We start from the raw sequence: 20,160 nt of genomic DNA, 5'->3' as shown, positions 1-20,160 counted from the left end.
ACCCTTGAGTTTTGGGTTGTAATCTTCAATGCAGAACTTGAGACAGCTAATTAGAAGAGCTGCTTTAGCTGAAGGCTTCCTACAGACCCCTCGGACAGGTTAGCAAACACATCAGATACCAATGTTAAGTAAACGCAGCCTACAACTGTGCTGCAACAGAGTGTTGCTTCTAGTGGTTTTCATAACCAACCGACTGCCAACAGTGTCCAAATTTAATTTTGGACTTTTTCACAGATGCAGCTACTGCAGATGTGGATCATAACATACTCTTTTTTATTGTCTTGCCTACATGTAATTACTGTAATTACATGCTGTTTATATCACCTCACCTGGGGTTCCACATCAGCTTGCAGATTTTATCTGTAACAGGTTTAAAGCAGACATTTCTAACTCAGTCCTGGAAAAAAAAAAAAGGGGGGAGGGACTGCGTAAACCTACGTATTCCTGCTTTGATAGAGGAATTTTCTCTCTCTCCTAGGACATGTATCTGACTTCTTTCTTAAAGATGCACATTTAAAGGAAGCTGGACAACCCTCAAGGCAAAGGGAGATTAAACTTCTCCCTCAAAAGCTGCCAAGTCAAGGTTGCTACCAAACATCTTTTAAAGCCTCCACTTCCTAAACCCATGGCAATACAATTATTTAATTTTTAATCCTATACACCAGGGAAAAAACAGTCAGGTGTCAGTATAACAAGTGAAGAGAACAGCAAAGTGAACACACAGAACTTTAAGCATGATGCTGGGTATACTTGATACTGTAAGAAGATCTGTAGGTAGTTTGGTATTCAGCTGACAAGAGGACAGCATAGAATTTGCTTCTCATTCATCACTAGCAAGCCTAGAGAAGACTATGTCCTCCTTAGTTATCATGAGAGAGCACAGTAGAATAGTAGTAAACCCAAGAGACCATCTCATCACGTTAGAAAAGAGATTCAGTGTTGTGATTTAAATACAGGAATTCATGGCAGTTAAAACATTCAAAGAAGTATTTTCACATTGTACACACTGCAATCTGTCTACGTTCTTTTGATCTCATGGAGTTCATAAAGACATCTACATGTTCAAGCCTTCTGCTTAAAAAAACGGATTGCTGGTTAACAGCAAGTTATTTTATTGCATTACTGTGGCTGTCAATTTGATACTGGTTGATGATAAAACAATCCATCATTACAGAACATACTCGGGCAAAGATGGTATAGCAGAAAGCAATACAGTCATGAGCTTCTTACAGGATAAAAAGAAAAGTGTAATGAAATGGCAAATTGCTCATCTGTATTCTAAGAGCTAACTATTCCATATCTGTATGAGATGGTGGGAATAATTTAAAGAGTGAGAAATAACAAAATATTCAGACCCCTCTTATTTAAGCATTAAAAAAGTAGAAGGAAATGGATTAGCTGCTTCCTTTCTGATATAGGCTGCTGGTCTAGTTTAGAGACAGTCCTAAATTTAACACTAGAATGAGGGACATGACAAGCAGCAGCTTGGACCATAAAAAAGCGGTCTATATATGTACAAGTCATTCTCAAAAAACCCCACTTTTATTTGGATGTGTGCACAACCTGCTGCTCTTTAAATCTTCAGAGCACTGAAAACATGACATTTTCCCCAAAAATCCAGTTGAGTCTGTCCTGAGAAACACAAGTACTCATATATAAATGGGATGATATTGTCTGTGAGTGAGTTTCTTCCTGCAGGTTGGGCAGGAGTTGGCATTCCTAAGGGAATCGCGGAGGCACTGGCTGCAGAAGACGTGGCCGCACTTGGTTGACACAATCAGACGTCCACTCTGCACAATCTGGAAGAAAAAATCCACAACAGAAATTTGGAGTAGGAAATTCAGCTGTGCTGGTCTCTTGGCACCAGGCAAATGGGACTGGGCGTATATGGAATCAGTACATTACTGCAATAACAATAAGGAACACTAAGATCTTTATTTCAGTGCCCTCCCGGGAAGTGTTTCTCTCTCTACACGCACCACTAAGAAGCGTCTTGGAGTTACAAGCTGGCTTGACCTTCAAACCAAGGTCTGTACTTCAGGCCAGCACATAACCCAGCAGAGCTGCGCAGCTCATCCTCTGCCCCATTTTCCCTCCAACAAAAAAGACCCAACAGCAACAGGTGGATCCTTACCTCCGAGTAGCCATCCATGCAAATCGGACAGCTAACGGTACCAGACGGCCTTGCAGTGGAGAGAACAAAACCAGAAAGAACATGCATCCATTAATGTCACCGTGCATGAAGGGTTTCTGATACATGAAAAGTCACATAATCACCTGACTGCACAGCCTAGCCATGGCGCATTTCATCTGCAGTTCCCTGCATACCTTTAACTCTCTCAGTCTGTTGCATTTAATAAGTAGTCAGGGTGTCCTTTACCTAAAGGAAACACATCTTGGTTTCCTTTAGGGGGAAGGTGCTGTTGGCCACCCTGCTCTATTATGACAAGTAACAGCAGTCTACAGGTCTGTGCAGTGTACCTATGGCAGTGTTAATTTTCAACAGGTCATAAATACGAGGTTTATGACAAAAGCATCTAGCTGTCCTTTGGAAACTATTCTTTCTATAAGGGAAAGAGCTTGTCCAAAATTAAAACATCCCCTATTCCAATTAAGCAATGTTGCAGCCCAGTAACATTCATACTAAGAACTCTTTTCTTATAAAACACAGGGCAGGAACAGCCTACTGTGAGGAAATTCGCAGAAATAAATTTCTACTTTAGAGAAGGACAAACTTGGTGGCTAGTACCACCAGAGATGTACCTCTCCTGCCTTCAGCCAGCAGGAAAGCTGTATTACACGCACACTTACTTACAGACGTAGCTAGACCGTGTAAGGAGTATGTCACACCTTAAGTGCTGACTAATGTTCTCTATCAGAAAGAGCTTCCTGCCACTCTTACTCACAAATTAATCTCCATTTCAAATGATCACAGTAAGCTGCTTTCCTAAGTCTTTACCATATGCACTTGGTGCTGTTATGTTACCACCTACACTAAGCAACAGTTTGTAATTTATTAAACAGGAAAAGAAAGCATGAGATATCTTTTAACCTATAAAGTCAGTCAGTGAGCGCTACTACCTTCTATCCCCTAGTTTCACATACATAAGTTCATTAATTCTCCCATTTTTACTGCTCAAATTCTTTATGAAGCAGCTATAATACCAACTCAGTAATTAATTACAATTGATGATAACCCTCATATAAGAGTGGACTAACATCACAGAGTAACTCTGTAGATGGCTCTGTGGCAATCTCCAGCATCAGTACCTTTCTGTCAATGTTAACTGCTGCAGCACTGAGCTCTTTCAGCCTTACCTAAACAAAGTAGGAAGTCACATTCTTTAACAGAGAAGCTTGAGATTGGTGGAACAAAACTTTGTTTTTATATTAACTAATTAGTGGGATTCATTCAGCTACATACTTAACCACCAAAATTGAAAAAAATCTACAAATCCATTGGCAAAACACACTGTTTTAGTATAAGCCCTTCAGGTGGCATAAAAGCCTGGCACCCAAAATTTCCATACCCAAGTTCTCTCCTACATTGCCTTCTGGTACGCTAAAAGGTTCAAAGCGCCTTGACTTTATTAATACCTGTATTCCCCACTCCCTCAAACACTTAAAAAATACTTATACCACAATTCTCATGTTCTTTGTCTTCCCTACTCACATGGACACCTGATTTCATTTAATTAATCTAATACATCACATCTTTATTAACACAATGGAGTGCTCCTCCAGCAGAAGTTCATTGTTTCTCTGCAGAATGGGGTCTTTACTGTGCAGGCACCTGACCCAAACAGCGAGATCACCATCTCATATGCAAACCTGCCAGAGCTCCATGACATACGTGGGACAGAACAACGCCCATAACAGTATTACCTCCACAATCCCCTTGCAAGTATGCCTTGGGAAGAACTGTTACTGCTCTGAGAGAAAAAGGCACTTAACTGGCTCAGCTTGTAAAAAAGCAGCAGGAAAAGAATAAGAGTTTTTACTGGAATTTGCCAGGCTGCTGCCTGCTGGTCTTGTGATACCAAGTCTCATTGACATCAATGAAAATATTTTCATATCTAACATCACTACTAGAGCTTATCATGAAAAGTGCAATTATGAGCTATGGCCTGGGACTAATCCTCCTTCCCTGCCATACCCCCACACTCATCTTTAAGGTTGTATGCAAAGTTGTACATCTGTCTTGGGCGGCCTTTGTGTCCTCAAGTTCAAACAGTATCATTTGGCCATCATGCAAAATGTGATGTACTCATTGAAAAAAAAGGGAACTAACTAGAATAAGTTAAGACTTCAAAGATAAGCCAGACTATAGCAATATAGTTTAGTCCTTTATGTATAAGAAAGGCAAAATTCAATGTTTAGTAGGCCATAAGGCATACATACTTTGAACTTGCAGTTTCATCTTCCAGTGATCCCAATTCTTGAGACACTTTATCCGTCATGTACACATCGTTATCTCTTGTTTCATCTTCATCATCACTACTCAGTACACAGCTGTCGGACTGTCGCTGGCTTCTTAGTCTAAGATTTCTCCTTTGTCGTTGATTCTCTGTAATTTAATTTTGGTAAGTTAGATATATATATATATATATATATCTCCCTGGATTTATCCTTGAAATGCATGATGATAAATAGTCTGTAACAGTTCATTTTTAAAATGGATCATACTTAGCTGGGTTAAAAACAATCCTAAATGAACTAGTTTCCTAAATATTAAGGCTGAACACTAGCAGACATTGTGAATATTCTGCTGCATATCAGCACAGAACATTTGCTCTATACACCCTACAAACAGCTAAAACATCATCTTAAAAGATTCTTGGTATCATAAGTTTCATATAGTTACACTACCTGTGAATAAGTCTCCTCTATAGAGGGAAGCTACCTCTCCTGATTCTTACAGAGAATGCTACAATACTATGTCAAGAAGCTGCAACAATTGCTGGGTGATGGGAGGGAGGGAGGGCGGGCTGAAGTCAAGTTTCCAAGTAGCATGACAAGGTAGCACATACACAACAGAAATGCCTGGTAAAACACAGAGTGCTTTGTTCAGAAAGTTTCAGAAGTGATGGAAGAGATAATTAAATCTAAAAATTATAGAGCTGCTGTGGTTCCTCACTGCTTTATGCAGGCATGATACTAAACTGTACCATTTTGTCTGCGGTACTACTTTCAGCACTGTCTCCTTAGATGTTTTCACTATCTTCCTCCCAAGTTAAGGTAACTTGAAAATGGAGTTATATTGCCCAAGATGAAAGGAGATTAAAAAAAAATTAAACTGCCTGGTCTGTAACATCCAAAGGTTAAAGAATTGCTATTTGCTTTTTAACAACTAGAAACTGCATGATTTATCTCTGCAACTCCCATGTACATGTAACAATAATCAAGCACTAATCAATTAAAATTACAGAAATCACCACAAAATTAAAGTTCCTTCCTGCGTAAGTACACAGCTGCAACTTCTACTGCAACTATTTTTTACTTGCTCTTGCTCCATTCAGAGCACAGAACAGATTATATTCTAAGTAAGCAGCGAACAACGTACCAATATATCTCAGGTATCATAATCAGAACAAGGTTGGAAAGGTGTAAAGGATTAACTTCTTAAAATTTATAATTATTACACCACCTAAAGTGGAGAAAAATCTACATTTGTTAATACTACTCGGTACTAAATCTGAGATGTGTTAGACTAGATAATGAAAGGGAATACTATGACCACAAATAACTTTTAGTTTCTTCACTGCAATACAGGCTAAAAAAGCCTTTTGGCATTTTTTTTATTCAAAGCAGACATTCCAGTGCTAAAAGTGACAAAATTTTTGTCCAATTGGGGCTTAAAGAACTTCTGTTTGGAAAGCAAGAACACATTGTGAAAAGTCTGGACATATTTTATTTCAGCTACTTTCTACAAGCTCTGATAGCAATTATCAAACATGGATGGGATCTCTTCTCTAAGATACTGCCCAGATACTTTAGCACTGTCCTTTGCCTTTCGGTAAATGCAGTTTCAATTTATTCTGCTTGAATTTGGTGGAAAGGACAAAAGCCAACCCCAAACCCCCAACTTTAGGACAATTCCATTATCAATTGTAAAACATCAACTCACCTTCAACAATCTTGCATCAATATATATGGTAAGGGAGAGAAAAGAAAATACAATTAGACTTTGGTGTGCACCCCTAGTGTTACATCCAAACACCAGATAAGCTAAGCAATTACAACTGAACAAGTCAAGAATGGCAGGGTAGCCCTCTCTTGGTTTTGATTAAGAATGTTAGAAGTAGCAGTAACTTAGCTGCTGCTCTGAAAACAAGTGGTTGCTTCTGGTTCCACTCACACTGCTGCCAAGGGCTAGAAATGGAGGCAGCTTATGAACCACCTGAACACCCTCCTCCCTGCTCCCCAGTTTCAGTATTCATCAATCTATTTTAGATTACCTTCTCGCTATTTCCAAGTGCACATCCAGAGCAGCTTCTGTGTTGACCTGTCACGCGTGGCTTTCACACACTGACAAGTCAACTCTGAACTTAAAAAAACCTTATCCTTAAAGCCAGATCCTACCAGGGACCAGAACAGAAATCTAAATCTTGTAGTCAGATTAGTTAAGTGTGCTATTCACGACTTACCACAACAGAATCATTGTGAGTTAGATCAACGACTACAGGTTCAGAAGATTCACATGTGAGATCTACTACTTCTTCACCAGCTGAAAAAAAGAAAATGTTAGAATCAAGATCAGAGATCGCAGAGGAATAAAATTGCCTGCCACTATGAACCAGGCTGAGGTACGATTCAACCTTGCCCTATCCCTCTTCTCTTCAGGAACATATCCAACATTTCACTCAAGCTTTGCCCTCAAAAGTCCATGTATAGCATTACCATCACTGTCTTCTGCAAGTTGCAATGTGAGAGGAACAGCAGCTGAAGTCCTCACACAGTTTTGTTGTATGACAACAGCTCGTGGGAGGTACACAGCAACAGATTATTCAACTGACATAGGTGAATGTTCATCATACAGAGTAAAACATGAATCCTATAAGATAAAATAATTTTACGATACTATGCTGTAAACGTTCCCTTGAGGGACAGGGTACGACTAATGGCAACCTTTAAATTATCTTCTTAAAACCTGGGAATTCCCAAACTTTGCTACCATATATAGTGGCAGCTGCAGCGACTCCCAGCTCAGAGTAGACATTCAGAAGTTTGAGCAGCGCTGGAGTCCCTTTCTTATATAACTCATCTATCACTAGTGCTGAAGGTAATGCATCTCAGAACAAAGAAAACCAGCTGTCTGTAGGCTTGCTGTTTACAGATGCCATACTAGATGCTTTTTAAAAGAGTAAACAGCCTAGAAACTGGCAAACACACGCCTTAAATTGCTTCTGGAGAGTTGGGCATTCACTTATGTTCTTACCGAGTTAAAAAGCAAGCTTACCACTTTCTTCAAGTTCTATTGGCTCAGCTTCTGAAGCCATTTCTGCAGTAGAAGCCATCAGCCTGTTTCGTTTCCGAGCTTGCCTGGAATTAACTGTTCCTCCACGGCGCTTTCGTTGAGTCTAAGAGAGAACAAAGCCTTAGCATTCTATTGAGGAGGAATATTAATGTAGCCCTCACCTTTGCAGCACCACTGAAAGCACACAAGGATATTCAAAACACTCCCCGGAAAGGCTCTAATATGCATCAAAGGGTGGTATGGGTCATTCCTGCCTGGACACATTGCATCAAGGACAAGACATCACTCCAGATATCTTATCAGTTGGATCACAAAGAAAAAACATATCGTGATGGCTTGCAAATTGGAAGACTAGTTCACAGTTGTATCAGATGCTAGCTTGCAGCCAGCCACTGCAATCAGTCTGACCTAGGGTTTTTACCCACATTGTAAGCATTTCTGAACTATTCTAGCACCTAGAGAGATTAGAAACCTAAAGTATCACAGAACATGAAGTTTTAATATGCTTATTTTCCAGTGTATTCACTACAAACTCTTAAAATCATTTCTAAAAGTAGCACAAAACCACGTTTTAAGAATCAGGTTTGCACTGAGTAGTAAAATACTTACTGTGCTCATGGTGTTTCTTGCTCTAAAACCACAGAAAAAGTAAGAAAAGTACAAACACCAAAAGAGTAATTGCAAGGAAGCTATAAGTCTCCTTTAAGTCCTTTTGGTAGCACACTTCAGGAGTCCAGATTTCTCAGGGTCTGAGAACAATGTTCTTCCAAACCTATAAGAAAAGAAGAGAGAAGATTACCTATTGGGAATGCTTGTCCTCTTAAACACACCCCCCCTCTCCAAGACTGCCATGCCTGGGGCACCAGTTTCTGTCCAAAGCTAGAGGGGAAGTCCCAGAGTTTGGTCTTTGAGCCTCAGACACCTGCAGCTGGGCCTGAAGCCTGTCATTCTTACCCATTTCCTAAACTAAACAGAGGAATACGCTAGTTAGTTTGCAAACTAGAACAATACTAAGGAATCCCAGTGAAGTTTGACTGAAAAGCAACGGATTGACTCTTGAGGTAATAATGTTTTCATGTGGGCAGGAATCATTGGGAATTGTGTCATAAGCAGCCATCTTCAGAGAACAAAAAATTCCACATAAATACAGTTCACTTCTCCAACCCATCTCCAGATTCAAACAGGTGGGAGCTGAACAGCTCAAGAAGAATCTAAAGCAAGCGCAGCAGAGAAATTTCAGTTTAGAATACTCACAGATCTGCAAAAGAATACAAGTTTACAGTAGCTACTCTGTAATAAGTGTAGGTGTGCAAGCCCCTGCCCACCAGACAGTGAACTGCTAAGTGGAAATAACTGCATTAAGGCACATATGAGTAGCTGACGTGGTACTGAAGTTCACATCTTAAAGCTTGCTCCTGACACAGTTCCCTGTCCAACACACAAAGAAGACCTGAGGTGGGTGGGGAGGAGGGGGAGATAGTAGAGGGACAAGGAAAAAAACAGTGATGTTAAGAACTGCAGAACTGTCTTCCGAATGCTGACCTTGATCTACATTGCAATAGCCAGCATACATACTACTAAACTATTCTCAGATTAAGAAACACTGAGACCATGCAGTAAGATGGCATGGTACTGGTAGTCAATCATAACCTTGAGTTAAAGGAAGCCCAACTGATTTTTTCCTCTTAAACTTTCTCTTTATATTTCTTAAGTCAGTCACTTTAAGAGACCCACTAACACTGAATTGTGACATTGTTGAAACAAAACATGCTTGAGAAAAATCTTTACACTGAATTCAGTATTTTTACAAAGCCCAAAGATATTTCTGAACAGTTTTAAGCAACACAATATGCCACTCAAATTTCTTCCATTTTTTCACTTTAAAACTGGTACTGGATTGCAAAAGCTAAAATTGAAGTCAACATGCTTTGCTTGCCTTTTTTTTTTTTTTCCAACTTGGACCACTTGCTATATGCCAGACTTAACTATCACTGAGCTCCCAGGCAGATTCTGGTCATAGTAGATGAAATTTTCAGAACTGTTATGCATAACTCCTCCTCCCAATATAAGCCCTATCAGTTTCGATTGTTTTAAGATTTTAAAATGTTTATTAAAAATCTAACTTATATGTATAGTCTTCTAGAGTTTTTTCTTGCAAATGTGAGCAATAGCCTTATGTTCTCACTTGGGATGAAGACGACTAAGGCTCCGAGTTTACTATCAGAGAAACCTGGGAGCTGACTTCTAGTCTCCTGCCTCCTCAGTGCAGGGCTCACATACACAACAATTTTCATAATATTCTGTATCCAGGTACTCTTTGCACACTCTACCCCACTGTGCCCAAGGTCTAGATTTCATTTCACCTGTTAAGTAAGAAAGCTTTTCTGCCAGCCTTACCAACATTCTTGGTAAGATCCTATTTTACACACTTAATTTTTGTCACAGGGAACAAGAACTTTTAAAACAAGGCCATGCCTAATTCCACACTCATACAAAACAAACCAGAGAAACTGTTCTGTGAGCATGTTTTCAAGATGCTATGAGTTCCTTGCTCCATATGATTATTATTCATAGGTTGGAAGGTTTTTGGAGACAAGATGAAGGGGCAGTGAAGCACAGAGAACACACAGCACAAGGAATGAAGGATCGGGGCAAGAAAGAGAATCATCCCTAAACCTAGTACATCTGCTCTTTGACACTAGTTGCTCAAAGACAAGCTACCATCTTCACCTAACAGGTGTAACAAACTCGGGCAAAGCAGTTTTATGCACACAACAGGAAGATGAACAAGACTGAACTACATAAGAGGTATATTAAGAAGTTATGCCATTAGATTTTTTTCTAAGTTTATTTCATCAAGAAGGCCAAGAGACATGTTCCCCAAGTCTCCTCAGATATGGAACTGGAAAAAATACTTTAAGATAAAAAGCTGGGAAATGTTACTTTGTACATGCATCTAGCTAAGGATTATAAAGAAATAAATGTTATATAAGCTTAGTTTAAACTACAAGTTGTTAGAATAGTTTAAAAATATTTTTTAGAGAAATCTAATACGCTGATGTATCTGCACTGCTGAAAGACAACAAAAAACAAGTCTGATGTATTCACTAGAAGAGCACAGTTTTGGATGTAAAACACCCACAAGACCTGGTGCTTTTCAAATTTAACACTGAATACAACCCAGTCCAATGGTATGCTGACAATGTATCTTTAGAAAGGGTTAAAAATATGGGGCAAGCACCTGGGATGACTCCAAACACAAAATTTTGCACAGATTCTCTTTGTCCACAAGTGGCTGAAGTGCCAAAACACTATCACAGCAGAAAAAAAGACCCAACACCACCACACCACCCCCAAAACAAATGAAAAAAACAAGCAAACAGACCTGTCCTGCTAAGACCACCTTACTCACGCACTTCTTGACCAAGATACCAAGGAACAGATTATTTATATGATTACTACATGTCTCAAAGGATCTAATATCAGACCTCAAAGGCAACACAGGACAGAGCCACTTCTTGAACTACGTGACAGAGCACCATTGCTATTCAGATGGTTTAATTTTTAGAATCTTCCAACATTGGCAGTAGGCTTTCTTTATACTTAATACAGCAAGTACACATAAGGCACAAATGTTTTGGATGCTAATGGCTCAAATCTTAACCTCTTCAGAAGCTTCCTCTGAAGAAGGAAGTTGATAATGGACACCCACAGGGAAGCTCCTCACTGTAACACCACCTTGTAATAAATCACCATAGGCAGGTTCATCAGTATCAATATGACTCAACTCAGAGTCATGTTGATAAAAATAAAAATCAGACTGCTGGAATTTATTAAGACCATGGAAGGAGTCTCACAATATGATTATTGTCTTGGAAGAACAAACCTCTTCTGTGGGGCTATAGATTTCCTTGTGTTATTGTCTTACTCAGGAAACTTCACTGAAAGGTAATTACCTGAACTGTAAGAATAGGTAGCAAAAATAAAGCAAATTTTACTTTCTTTAATATACTACAGATTAAGTTAGAAGTGCACAAGAACAGAACAAAACAGTTCCAAGTTTTGCACTTTTAGAGGCACAGTCATCAATAAGAACCCCTGAAGGATCTTCAAAACCTCAGGACCACTGAATTTAATATTTGTTATGCAGGACTGGATAGCCCAAATTAATGTGTAAGGTCTATATACCCCTCCTCCACCAGTTGCTATGAAACCCAGCACCAAGACTAGACAATAATAGAGTTCCAACATCACCCCCCCCACCCATAAGCAATCAAATAACTCCAGCTGAAGCTGTTAGTGAGCTCATCTCTTACACTTGTAGCAAGATGCATTCAGACATCAATTCAAAGTTCTAGAATTAAGATTTTTTTAAAAACTAAAAAAAAATTCATGTGAAAACTTAGCAACCAATATATACTGTCAACTTTTTTTTTTTTTACAGACTTTTTATTGCATCACTGCAGGATGATAGTGCCAGAAGAAGCCACTCCCCCTTCCTCGCATACACAGAGCTCCACACATGCAGTTATTGTTCCTGTCATTTAGCTCTCCCAAGGGCTTAAGTAGTGTTATCCTTGTAACAACAAAGCCCAAGATTTATTCTAACTCACTGGCATTTGAAGGACTACATCCACCAATCTTTCTCTGTACAGATAGATACTTGAGAAAAATAAATTTAAAGCAAATTAAATTAAGAATGTTTACACTAAGAGACTGTTGATTCCTATATTAATCATTTAATTCTCCTGTTAAAATGTTTTCCTCTATAAAAAAGTTTACATTTTCACTAAGTTCAAGTTAACCTAATTTAACATGTTTATATTACAATTCCAAAAAAATAGATTCTCTGGATAACAAACTGGAAACTTTTCTTGTACCACTCTGAAAACAGTCTTGGTCTCCCCACATGCTTGCCATGAATCAAGGCAAATTAGCTTAAACAAGAAGTAGACATTTTTACCATGTCTCACTAACACAAACCAGACTTTACTGTATTTGCAATGTTTAGGCTGATTATGAAGTAATGTAACTACTTGAAGATAGCAGTAATGTCAGTCTAGATGTTTGGTTTGTGCAAGGCAGAGGTGATAAAAGCAGTATACACTGTATTTGTCAAAGCATGATATGCTATGCCTTTAAGACTTTGCAAGGAAAGGTCTTAAGAAGTGAAAAGCACTCATAACAACAGGAAACACAATATCAAAGATGTAGCATGCATAAAAAAAACTTTCTGTAGTCAGAAAAAGCACCTACCAATCACAAAGTGCTAGTCTTCCCCCCCCCCCCCCCCCAGAACAGTAATCTGCCATTTTACTCTTTCAAAACTTCCCTATCATGTATTTCCAGCACCTTTAAAGACATTCTCATTTTTTCAGATGTACTACAATAACTTTAGTGAAAACAGATGCTTAATCTATTATGTTCTATCCAAATTAGGTCAAGCAGACTTATAAAATAGAAGCTTGGTGAGAGGCACTATAAAAAGAGTAAAGATGAAACATAAACAGCGTGCCATAGAGATATACTAGCCTGCCTGGTCTACACAGTCAGCTACATCTACAGACAAATAAAACATACGATTATGAGCAGCCTAACAAACAACACCAACAAAAACAACAACAAAAAGACCAAATCCAAAACAAGACAAAGAAGCTAAGAAAACACCCACAGAATAAGACATACCAAAACTTTTCATTGATCAGATATCCTATTTCAGAAACAAAGAAAGATGAAGACTGGCCAGAAGAAAAGCTCCTCATTGGTACATAAGTTTCTCTGTGAGAGGCTACCGCTCACTTTGAATAGTTCTAAAATCAGATACAGAAGAAAGGAAAAAAGAAGTTGAGTCTTTTCACGCCCTGTAATGGAGGTGCAGGGGAACGCTGAGGTAGGAGAGAAACGTTCCCTCCACTCCTGCTGTCACACAAAATGGGAGGACAGACTAACAACTTCACGCAGCTTCATCTACCGCACGCAGTGAGCCTGTTCCTCCAGAGGAGGAGGCACGCCCTCGCCCCTTCCCCAGCACCTGTCTCTCTCCGGCCGCTCCAGGTCACCCCCCGAACGGCCCCCGCAGCAGATGCAGTTTATGACCCAGCGAGCACCACAGGGGAATGAGCAGCCTGTCTGCAAGGGCCGGATAGTCTCGCGTTCGAGGGAATGCGGGGCAGAACGCGGCCGCAGGCCTAGCTGCCCCCCAAGACCTCAGAGCTGCCGTCAAACGGCAGTGTGGGGGAGCCGCCGCGCCCGGCCGGGAGGGTAGGAGCGGCCGCGACCAGCCCTGAGGGCCAGGCAGCAGCGCTCGCAGGCCCCGGAGCCCCCCAGAGCAGCAGAGATAATAAAATAAAGATAACATGAGGCCCGGGGAGGGGGAAGCGGGTCACGCCACACGTCACACCAGGCACAGCGAGGGCAGGCCAGGGGCAGCTGAGGGGGAGCCCCTCAGGTGAAGGGCGCCGGTGCCTCCGCTCCGCGCCCGGGGGAAGGGGCTCCGGTCAGCGTCCCCACGCTGAGGAAGGGAGCAGCGCCGGCCCAGCCCGGCCCCGCTCCGCGCACCGGCGGAAGAAGCCCCATCTCCCCCCGTTCCCCTCAGCGCCGGCCGGGCCCACCCCTCCCCCACCGCGGCCGGGCGCGGCTGCCTTCCCAAGCCCCCGCTCCCCGCCCTCCCCTCACCTGTCTCTCGCCGCCCCGGGCGCCTCAGAAAAGCAGGACGGGCCCGGGGGTGCCGGTGCCGCTCCCGGGCGCCGCTCCCAGCCCCACGACCGAACCCCCGGCCTCCAGCACTCACCCTCAGCGCCCGGCCCGGCAGAGGCGTAAGGCAACACCCGCCCCCGCTCCCTCGCCATTGGGGAGGCCGCCGCCCTGCGGCTCGCCGAGTGGCCGCAGCGCCTGTCAGTTACGCAGAAGAGCGGGCCTGCTATCCGGCCCCGGAGGGTTCTGGGAGGTGTAGTTTGGCGCGCGGCTGGGGGCGGGGCGGGGCGCGCGTGCGGCCTGTGCGGGGCTCCCGCGGCCTGCTCCCGCCTCGCGGCGCGGCTGCGCTTGGAGACCTGTACTCGGCTCCAGGGGTGGTTCTGTCCTGTCGGACGCTAAAGCGGTGGCTGAAGCAGGACTGTGCTTTCGCTGGGTTCTGCAGTGTTGCTGTACCGGGAGGAGGGGGGCGGTGTGTGAGCTCTGGGGGTTCCCTCCCTGCCCGTGCTAGTCTTCTGGAAATGTTTCCAGTGCACTGAGCAACAATCGCCAGAGCCATCGACTTGGGAGATGGTTACCTGTGGCATGATTAGCCCAGATCCTCACTCACTATAAATACTTGCAGAGGTATTTCAATGCCCTCACCTCACCATCGAAAAGGGCTTTTCCCACCTGCTTTGCCTTAATGCAAGGATCATCTGGTATTTTTTGGATCTCACTGCCCCATGCCCAGCTGCGTGGCTGTTTGTAGAGAAACTTTTAGATTTTCTGGGTGATTTTTCTTGCCTTCTCCTCCCCTGGGTAAACACTACTGGAGATTTATACTAGATATATTTTTTTTACTTGCCACATAACTGTCTCTGTGTCTTTGGTTTCATCTAAATAATAAAATACCTGTGCTCTCTAGGGCAGGTTGGATTACCTGGCCAGGCAGTCACTGAGCCTGGGCTTTTCCTCATGACTGGGGCTGATGCAGAGGAGGGAGCCAAGTACCACCCAGCAGCAACTCTGCTACATGAGGGGTGAGCACCCTGTGTCTGATGCTCGTCACAGGGCTGAAACCCCTCAGTCTTCCTCAAGTAATCTGGGCGTCGTTACACCTTGTTATACCGTTGTGTGTGAAGGCTGTTGTGGTTTATCCATTTACACTGAAATAAGAGACCTCTGGAATGCCAGCTTTTGCCACTAAAAGAGTTTCTTAATGAGTCTGGCACTAAGATCAGACAGGTGAAACCTCTCTAAGTCGTCTGTTTTGTCAGATGATTTAAGTCAGGCTTGTGCACTTACCTTCATCTTCTTGGCTGTAAAGAGTGTAACAAATGTGTAAATGAATGAATTGTTAATTTATTCATCCTGTAATAATTTATTGTAACTAATTTGCTAAGTTAAGCAGGGTGGGTGTTGTAATAAAAACTATTGTAACTAATCTGCTGGGCTAGGCAAGGCGGGTATGGTACACTTGAACGACCTGTAAATGCTAGACAATTAAATGTAAAATGGGCCATTCAGATTGGAACAATGTAACCGTGTCTCCGAAACCCCACCTAACATTAGATGGGAACAATGTAACTATGCCTTAAAAAAACTCCACCAAGAACTGATAAGTAATTTCTGTTTGAGGCTTTAAAAAAAAAAAAAAATCCAATAGGAGAAAAGCGCGCCAAGAGACCAAAGTTTCGAAACTTTCAAAAGACCCAATAGGAGGAGGACATGCACCCCAGCAACCCAAATGATCCAATGAAAAAGAGCAGGACAATCATCTGATGAGAAAGACTGGTTAAAGACGATGACACAAGAGTATAAGAACGCGGGGTTTTTTGAAATTCGGAGTGCGTGTGACAGAGTTGCGGCTCTCTATGCACCCAGCGCTGCTTTGCCTATTGCCTCTCACCCAAAATTGATTGAACCCAAATAAAAATATCTTTTTTTTTAAAAAATGAAAATTGGCTTCGTCTGATTATAACAATCCACTAGTGTTTCTGTGAAGGTGGCTTAACCAGGTTGCAGGTGGTAATTAGCTGAGGGAGCAGTGTGAAACGCAGCTGTACTGCTTCAAAGCTCACCTGGCTCCAAATGACATTACAGCAGCTTTTGTAATATAAAGCTAACACGTCTTGCCAGACCTTTGCTGGCTCTGCATTGGATCACCTCAGGTTGTTGGGTACCACATGGCTGGAACAGGAATACTTGAGAACGTGCTCTAGTGGCCAGAGGCAGAGTGGTTCCAGATAGGATCTGCTGCCTCTAACATCAAGTTATCCATGTTTGTCAGGAGGAATGTGGTATTTTTAATGTTGTTCTGTGTATTCTGTCACAAGACCTGCCATCACTAAAAAATCAATAGGCTATATTGATATGAAATTATAAATATTGCTGATTTATAGCAATATTGATATTTGTAGTAATATAAATATTGATACTTATCAACAGCAAAGTATCAATTTTGATATAAAAATATAGGAATATGTTGATGTTTTCCCCAGAATACTCACATTCTCTTATGTTCCTCAAAACACTGATTCTGAGGATGACGTTATACATCAGATCTTAAAGCAGCAATAGGGCTGTGACTTCTGAAGGTAAAAATTCCACAGCTGGGTTATTGAGATTCCTCTATTCCTCTGGCCTTTCATTTGAGAGCAGGGAAAATATGGAGAAGGCAACAGTTATGAATCAGCTTGATTGCAATTCAGTAAGAATTTTGAAAACTGGGTCCAACATCACACAGGAAGAAGCATGCTGTATAATGCGGTTTTGAAATTTCCATATTATCTACCTAAATCCACTTGTCTATCTGTTTGCTTAATGAAGTTTTTTTTGTTTTGTTTTGTTTTTTTAAATTCTTAAAACACAAAGCACACCAAAAAGTTTAAGGGGATCTATTCAGCTATGCACTATCCTGGACCACAACTGTCAGCCCTGTTAATTGCTAGCTTGGAAAACCAAGGTGTTAGAGTCAGCACTTGGCTTTGTTCTTCCACAGCACAATGCTGAACAACCGCGAAGGAAGGTAAACTCCCTGCCACCGAGGGTCTGTCATTTTAAGCTATTACAATCCCCTACTAGACGTTGAGTTCCCTCTTCTCTGTAGCTCTCCTGCTGTGATCCCTTCTTTTCACTCTCCTGTGCTCCTTAACTCTTCCCACAGAGCATGAGCCCTGCATTGCTTTTGTGAACTACTGTAGCATTTACTTGGAATGAAAAATACAGCCCATTTTATCCACTTGTGGATTGTGGCAGTGATCTTCACAGCTAGATGGCAACAAAAGAATTCCATTAGAATTCCTTCAATAAAAAGTGAGAAATGTAATGTGAGAGCATTAAAAGCAGCTGCCTGATTCTAATGTCAGCAACAGTCTCCTTCAATTTAAATATTTGCAATAGCCATAATTAAACACTTAGTAACTGGCATTGAGTTAAAATAGAAATACATTACGTAGTCTTACTGCTGTGCTGATTTAAATTCAGATTTATATCCTCCTTGGCTTTGTGCCTAGAATAAATCTTGTGATTCAAAGGCTGCTTTACACAGTATAGAGATTGTCATAGAGGGCAAATTATCTTCTAGGTGAGTAACAGAATTTCGACTTTTTCTGGAAGGTGCTCCATAAAGAGATCACATAATGTTATGTACTCCTTCCACTGTTTAAAGACTGAAGAGATTCACATCTGCGAATAGAAGGATGGTCTGTCTGGATCTAGATTCTAGACTCTGGCTCCTTGAAGTTCCTGTGTCATCTAAACCTTCTAAACAGTTTTTCCCTCATCCTCTAAAACCAGTGTTAAAGCTGTTGATCCTCTTACACACAGTTACTGTCATAAAAGCAGACATGTTAGGAACTTGGAACTTGGGCTGACCATGCCTTCTGGAAAGATGCATATGTAAACTAATATTGCTTGGTTTTTGCCCTCATTTTTATTCCTTTGGAAATAAGCATAGCAAACCATGGTGTAGTATACAATGATAACAGAAACACAGATCTCAACATTCTTACCCAGAGATTTGCCATTTTATTGTAGGAGCTCCAATTCTAACAGAAGGAACTTTTGATTCTAACAGAAAAAATGTATTGCTATAACATAAAAGTAAAATTCTATTACAAAAAATCTTAACATATTTTTATTCTGTTGTGCCTGTATGACCCAAATTTTTCTAATCACACTGTAAAGGTGAAATAAAGATTAAAATTCAACCTCGTAGTAAATAGGCACACTGGAAGATTTCCAGCAGGCCTGAATTTATTCCAAATGTATTTTATTTTACTTCAGAGCGCAATATGCAGACTGTGGCTCCACTTCTTGCTGCCTCATAGGCAGCCATTTTCTGAGCTGTCTCTCGGGCCATGAAGCCATGTTGAAGGATCTTGAACTGTCTTTCCCGACTCTCTTCCAGTTCTTTCCAATGGTTCCATTGCAAAGAGTCCTGCAGAAAAGACACACAGATGATCAGACTACAGATGACACAGTGGTTCTCTTTAGAGGATACACTTAACTGCTGTTTGATAATCTGGCTGGCTGGCAACACAGTTTATTTGCTGACATGATTGGGAAACTTGTCAGCATCAAACTGGGTGGAATGAATAGAAAGGTAACTCAGATGGGTTGCCCAGTTTAAGGTGAATTAAACACAGCTGCAACACTCCACAAAATGTTAAGATAAAACTACATCTGGATGGTTTGCTCAACACTGCTACTTTATGTTCTTTGCCAACAGTTTATTCTTGAAGTCATAAATGAACAGTTGCCCAAATCCTATCAGACTAGTGTTTTGCTGATTCAAAAGCTGGGTTCACAAGGGAGCATTGTCAAAAAAGCTCAGATCAAACAGAAAACTGCTACTTTTTCATGCAATTCTTTGCTTAAAAATGGTAGAAAAATAATTTTTTTTTTCATTAATGAGAGTTTTCTTATGGTTAGTTTACCAAATTGTAAAATAAATTCTGTTTTATTAAGAATGTAATATTGATTTATAAATAAACGTTACATTGACTTGTATCAGCACAAACCCATTGGGCCCAAAGGTCCGTCACAAATGTAACTGAAGCCACAATCTGGAACTTCAATACAAGGGGTTAGTGTCACTTTTTTTCTACTTATTGAGGAACCTAAAAGGTAGCAGTACAAACTGAATGCCAGATAACCATCGCATTATAACTAAGGGAGGATTTTTTCCCTATAGTCAGACCAGACCAGAACTGAGTCACTTCACTGCAGTAACACTTGGATAGGGTCATGCAGAGCTAAACAGCACTGATGGAAGATACACCAAAACAGGTAAATACTTTATAGCTTTATAGTAACCTGCATTCTTTTTCTTTCTTTTTTTTTTCTTTTTTTTTTTTTTTTTACAGATGTCTTATCATTTGAGTGGAACATAAACAAAACCACCATGACATTTTAAGAGACTTACTGTGTAACACTAAGCTCAAGAAACAGAAAAATCGATAACTTCAGAACAACTTTCAAACCTTGGCTTTTTTTGCTTATTCATATGACACCAGCGCACTCAGAGCCACATCAGGTAGTCAAAAGTTCTAGTTATGAATTTGTAATTTCTCTTTGTTTATTTTTAAAATGCCTCACATTTGTAATTGCATGGCTGATTTCCTTTGAAGTCTGCATTTATTGCTTCTACTTTACTGTGGACTACATTCAGCAAAGCGTTTAAGCATGTGTTCAAAACCTCAGTTCAGAAAGCCATCCCAGTTTAGGAAATGCTTTCTTCAAATAGGTCTTCAGTGTTTTCTTTGCTGAAAGGGATACACCCAGTTCTCTATATAAGCACCTCCATGTTTTGCACGCTTGAAATGGGCATCCTGAAGGCAGCAAACATTGATACTCTGAAAGATTGCACTGTTTTGGTTTTTAAACTATACACACTTGAAAAATACAGTTTTCTTCTTCACTGAATTCAGCTTCATCTAGCTTTCTCACAAAATAGGTAAAGGTTCAGTATTATTTTAATGGACTGGGAGTTTTACTTCAAATTTTAC

General features: G+C 40.9%; 2 protein-coding genes across 2 annotated transcripts in view; both read right to left on the bottom strand.

Annotated features, from left to right (window-relative positions):
* Nucleotides 1-301: 301 nt before the first annotated feature.
* RNF4 (ring finger protein 4) lies at nucleotides 302-14,277 on the bottom strand. Its single transcript, XM_074904402.1, has 9 exons — nucleotides 14,153-14,277; nucleotides 13,163-13,287; nucleotides 8,087-8,249; nucleotides 7,460-7,580; nucleotides 6,648-6,727; nucleotides 6,128-6,137; nucleotides 4,402-4,567; nucleotides 2,135-2,183; nucleotides 302-1,799 (listed from the first exon to the last, which is right to left on the bottom strand). Exons 3-9 carry the CDS (start codon nucleotides 8,093-8,095, stop codon nucleotides 1,650-1,652), a joined length of 585 nt encoding a protein of 194 aa, XP_074760503.1. The 5' UTR covers nucleotides 8,096-8,249; nucleotides 13,163-13,287; nucleotides 14,153-14,277; the 3' UTR covers nucleotides 302-1,649.
* A 3,966-nt stretch (nucleotides 14,278-18,243) lies between these two features.
* The window catches only part of CFAP99 (cilia and flagella associated protein 99), a 62,192-nt gene continuing 60,275 nt past the window's right edge, over nucleotides 18,244-20,160 (bottom strand). Inside the window, exon 16 of the mRNA XM_074903732.1 lies at nucleotides 18,244-18,590. Coding sequence (XP_074759833.1) covers nucleotides 18,423-18,590 — 168 coding nt within the window. The 3' untranslated portion in view covers nucleotides 18,244-18,422. The remainder of the gene's footprint in view (nucleotides 18,591-20,160) is intronic.

The sequence above is a fragment of the Athene noctua genome, chromosome 4, assembly GCF_965140245.1.
Source record: "Athene noctua chromosome 4, bAthNoc1.hap1.1, whole genome shotgun sequence".
In the NCBI taxonomy this organism is placed as follows: Eukaryota; Metazoa; Chordata; class Aves; order Strigiformes; family Strigidae; genus Athene; species Athene noctua.
The sequence above is the reverse complement of the archived record's forward strand: the minus strand, read 5'-3'. Positions and strand labels throughout refer to the sequence as shown.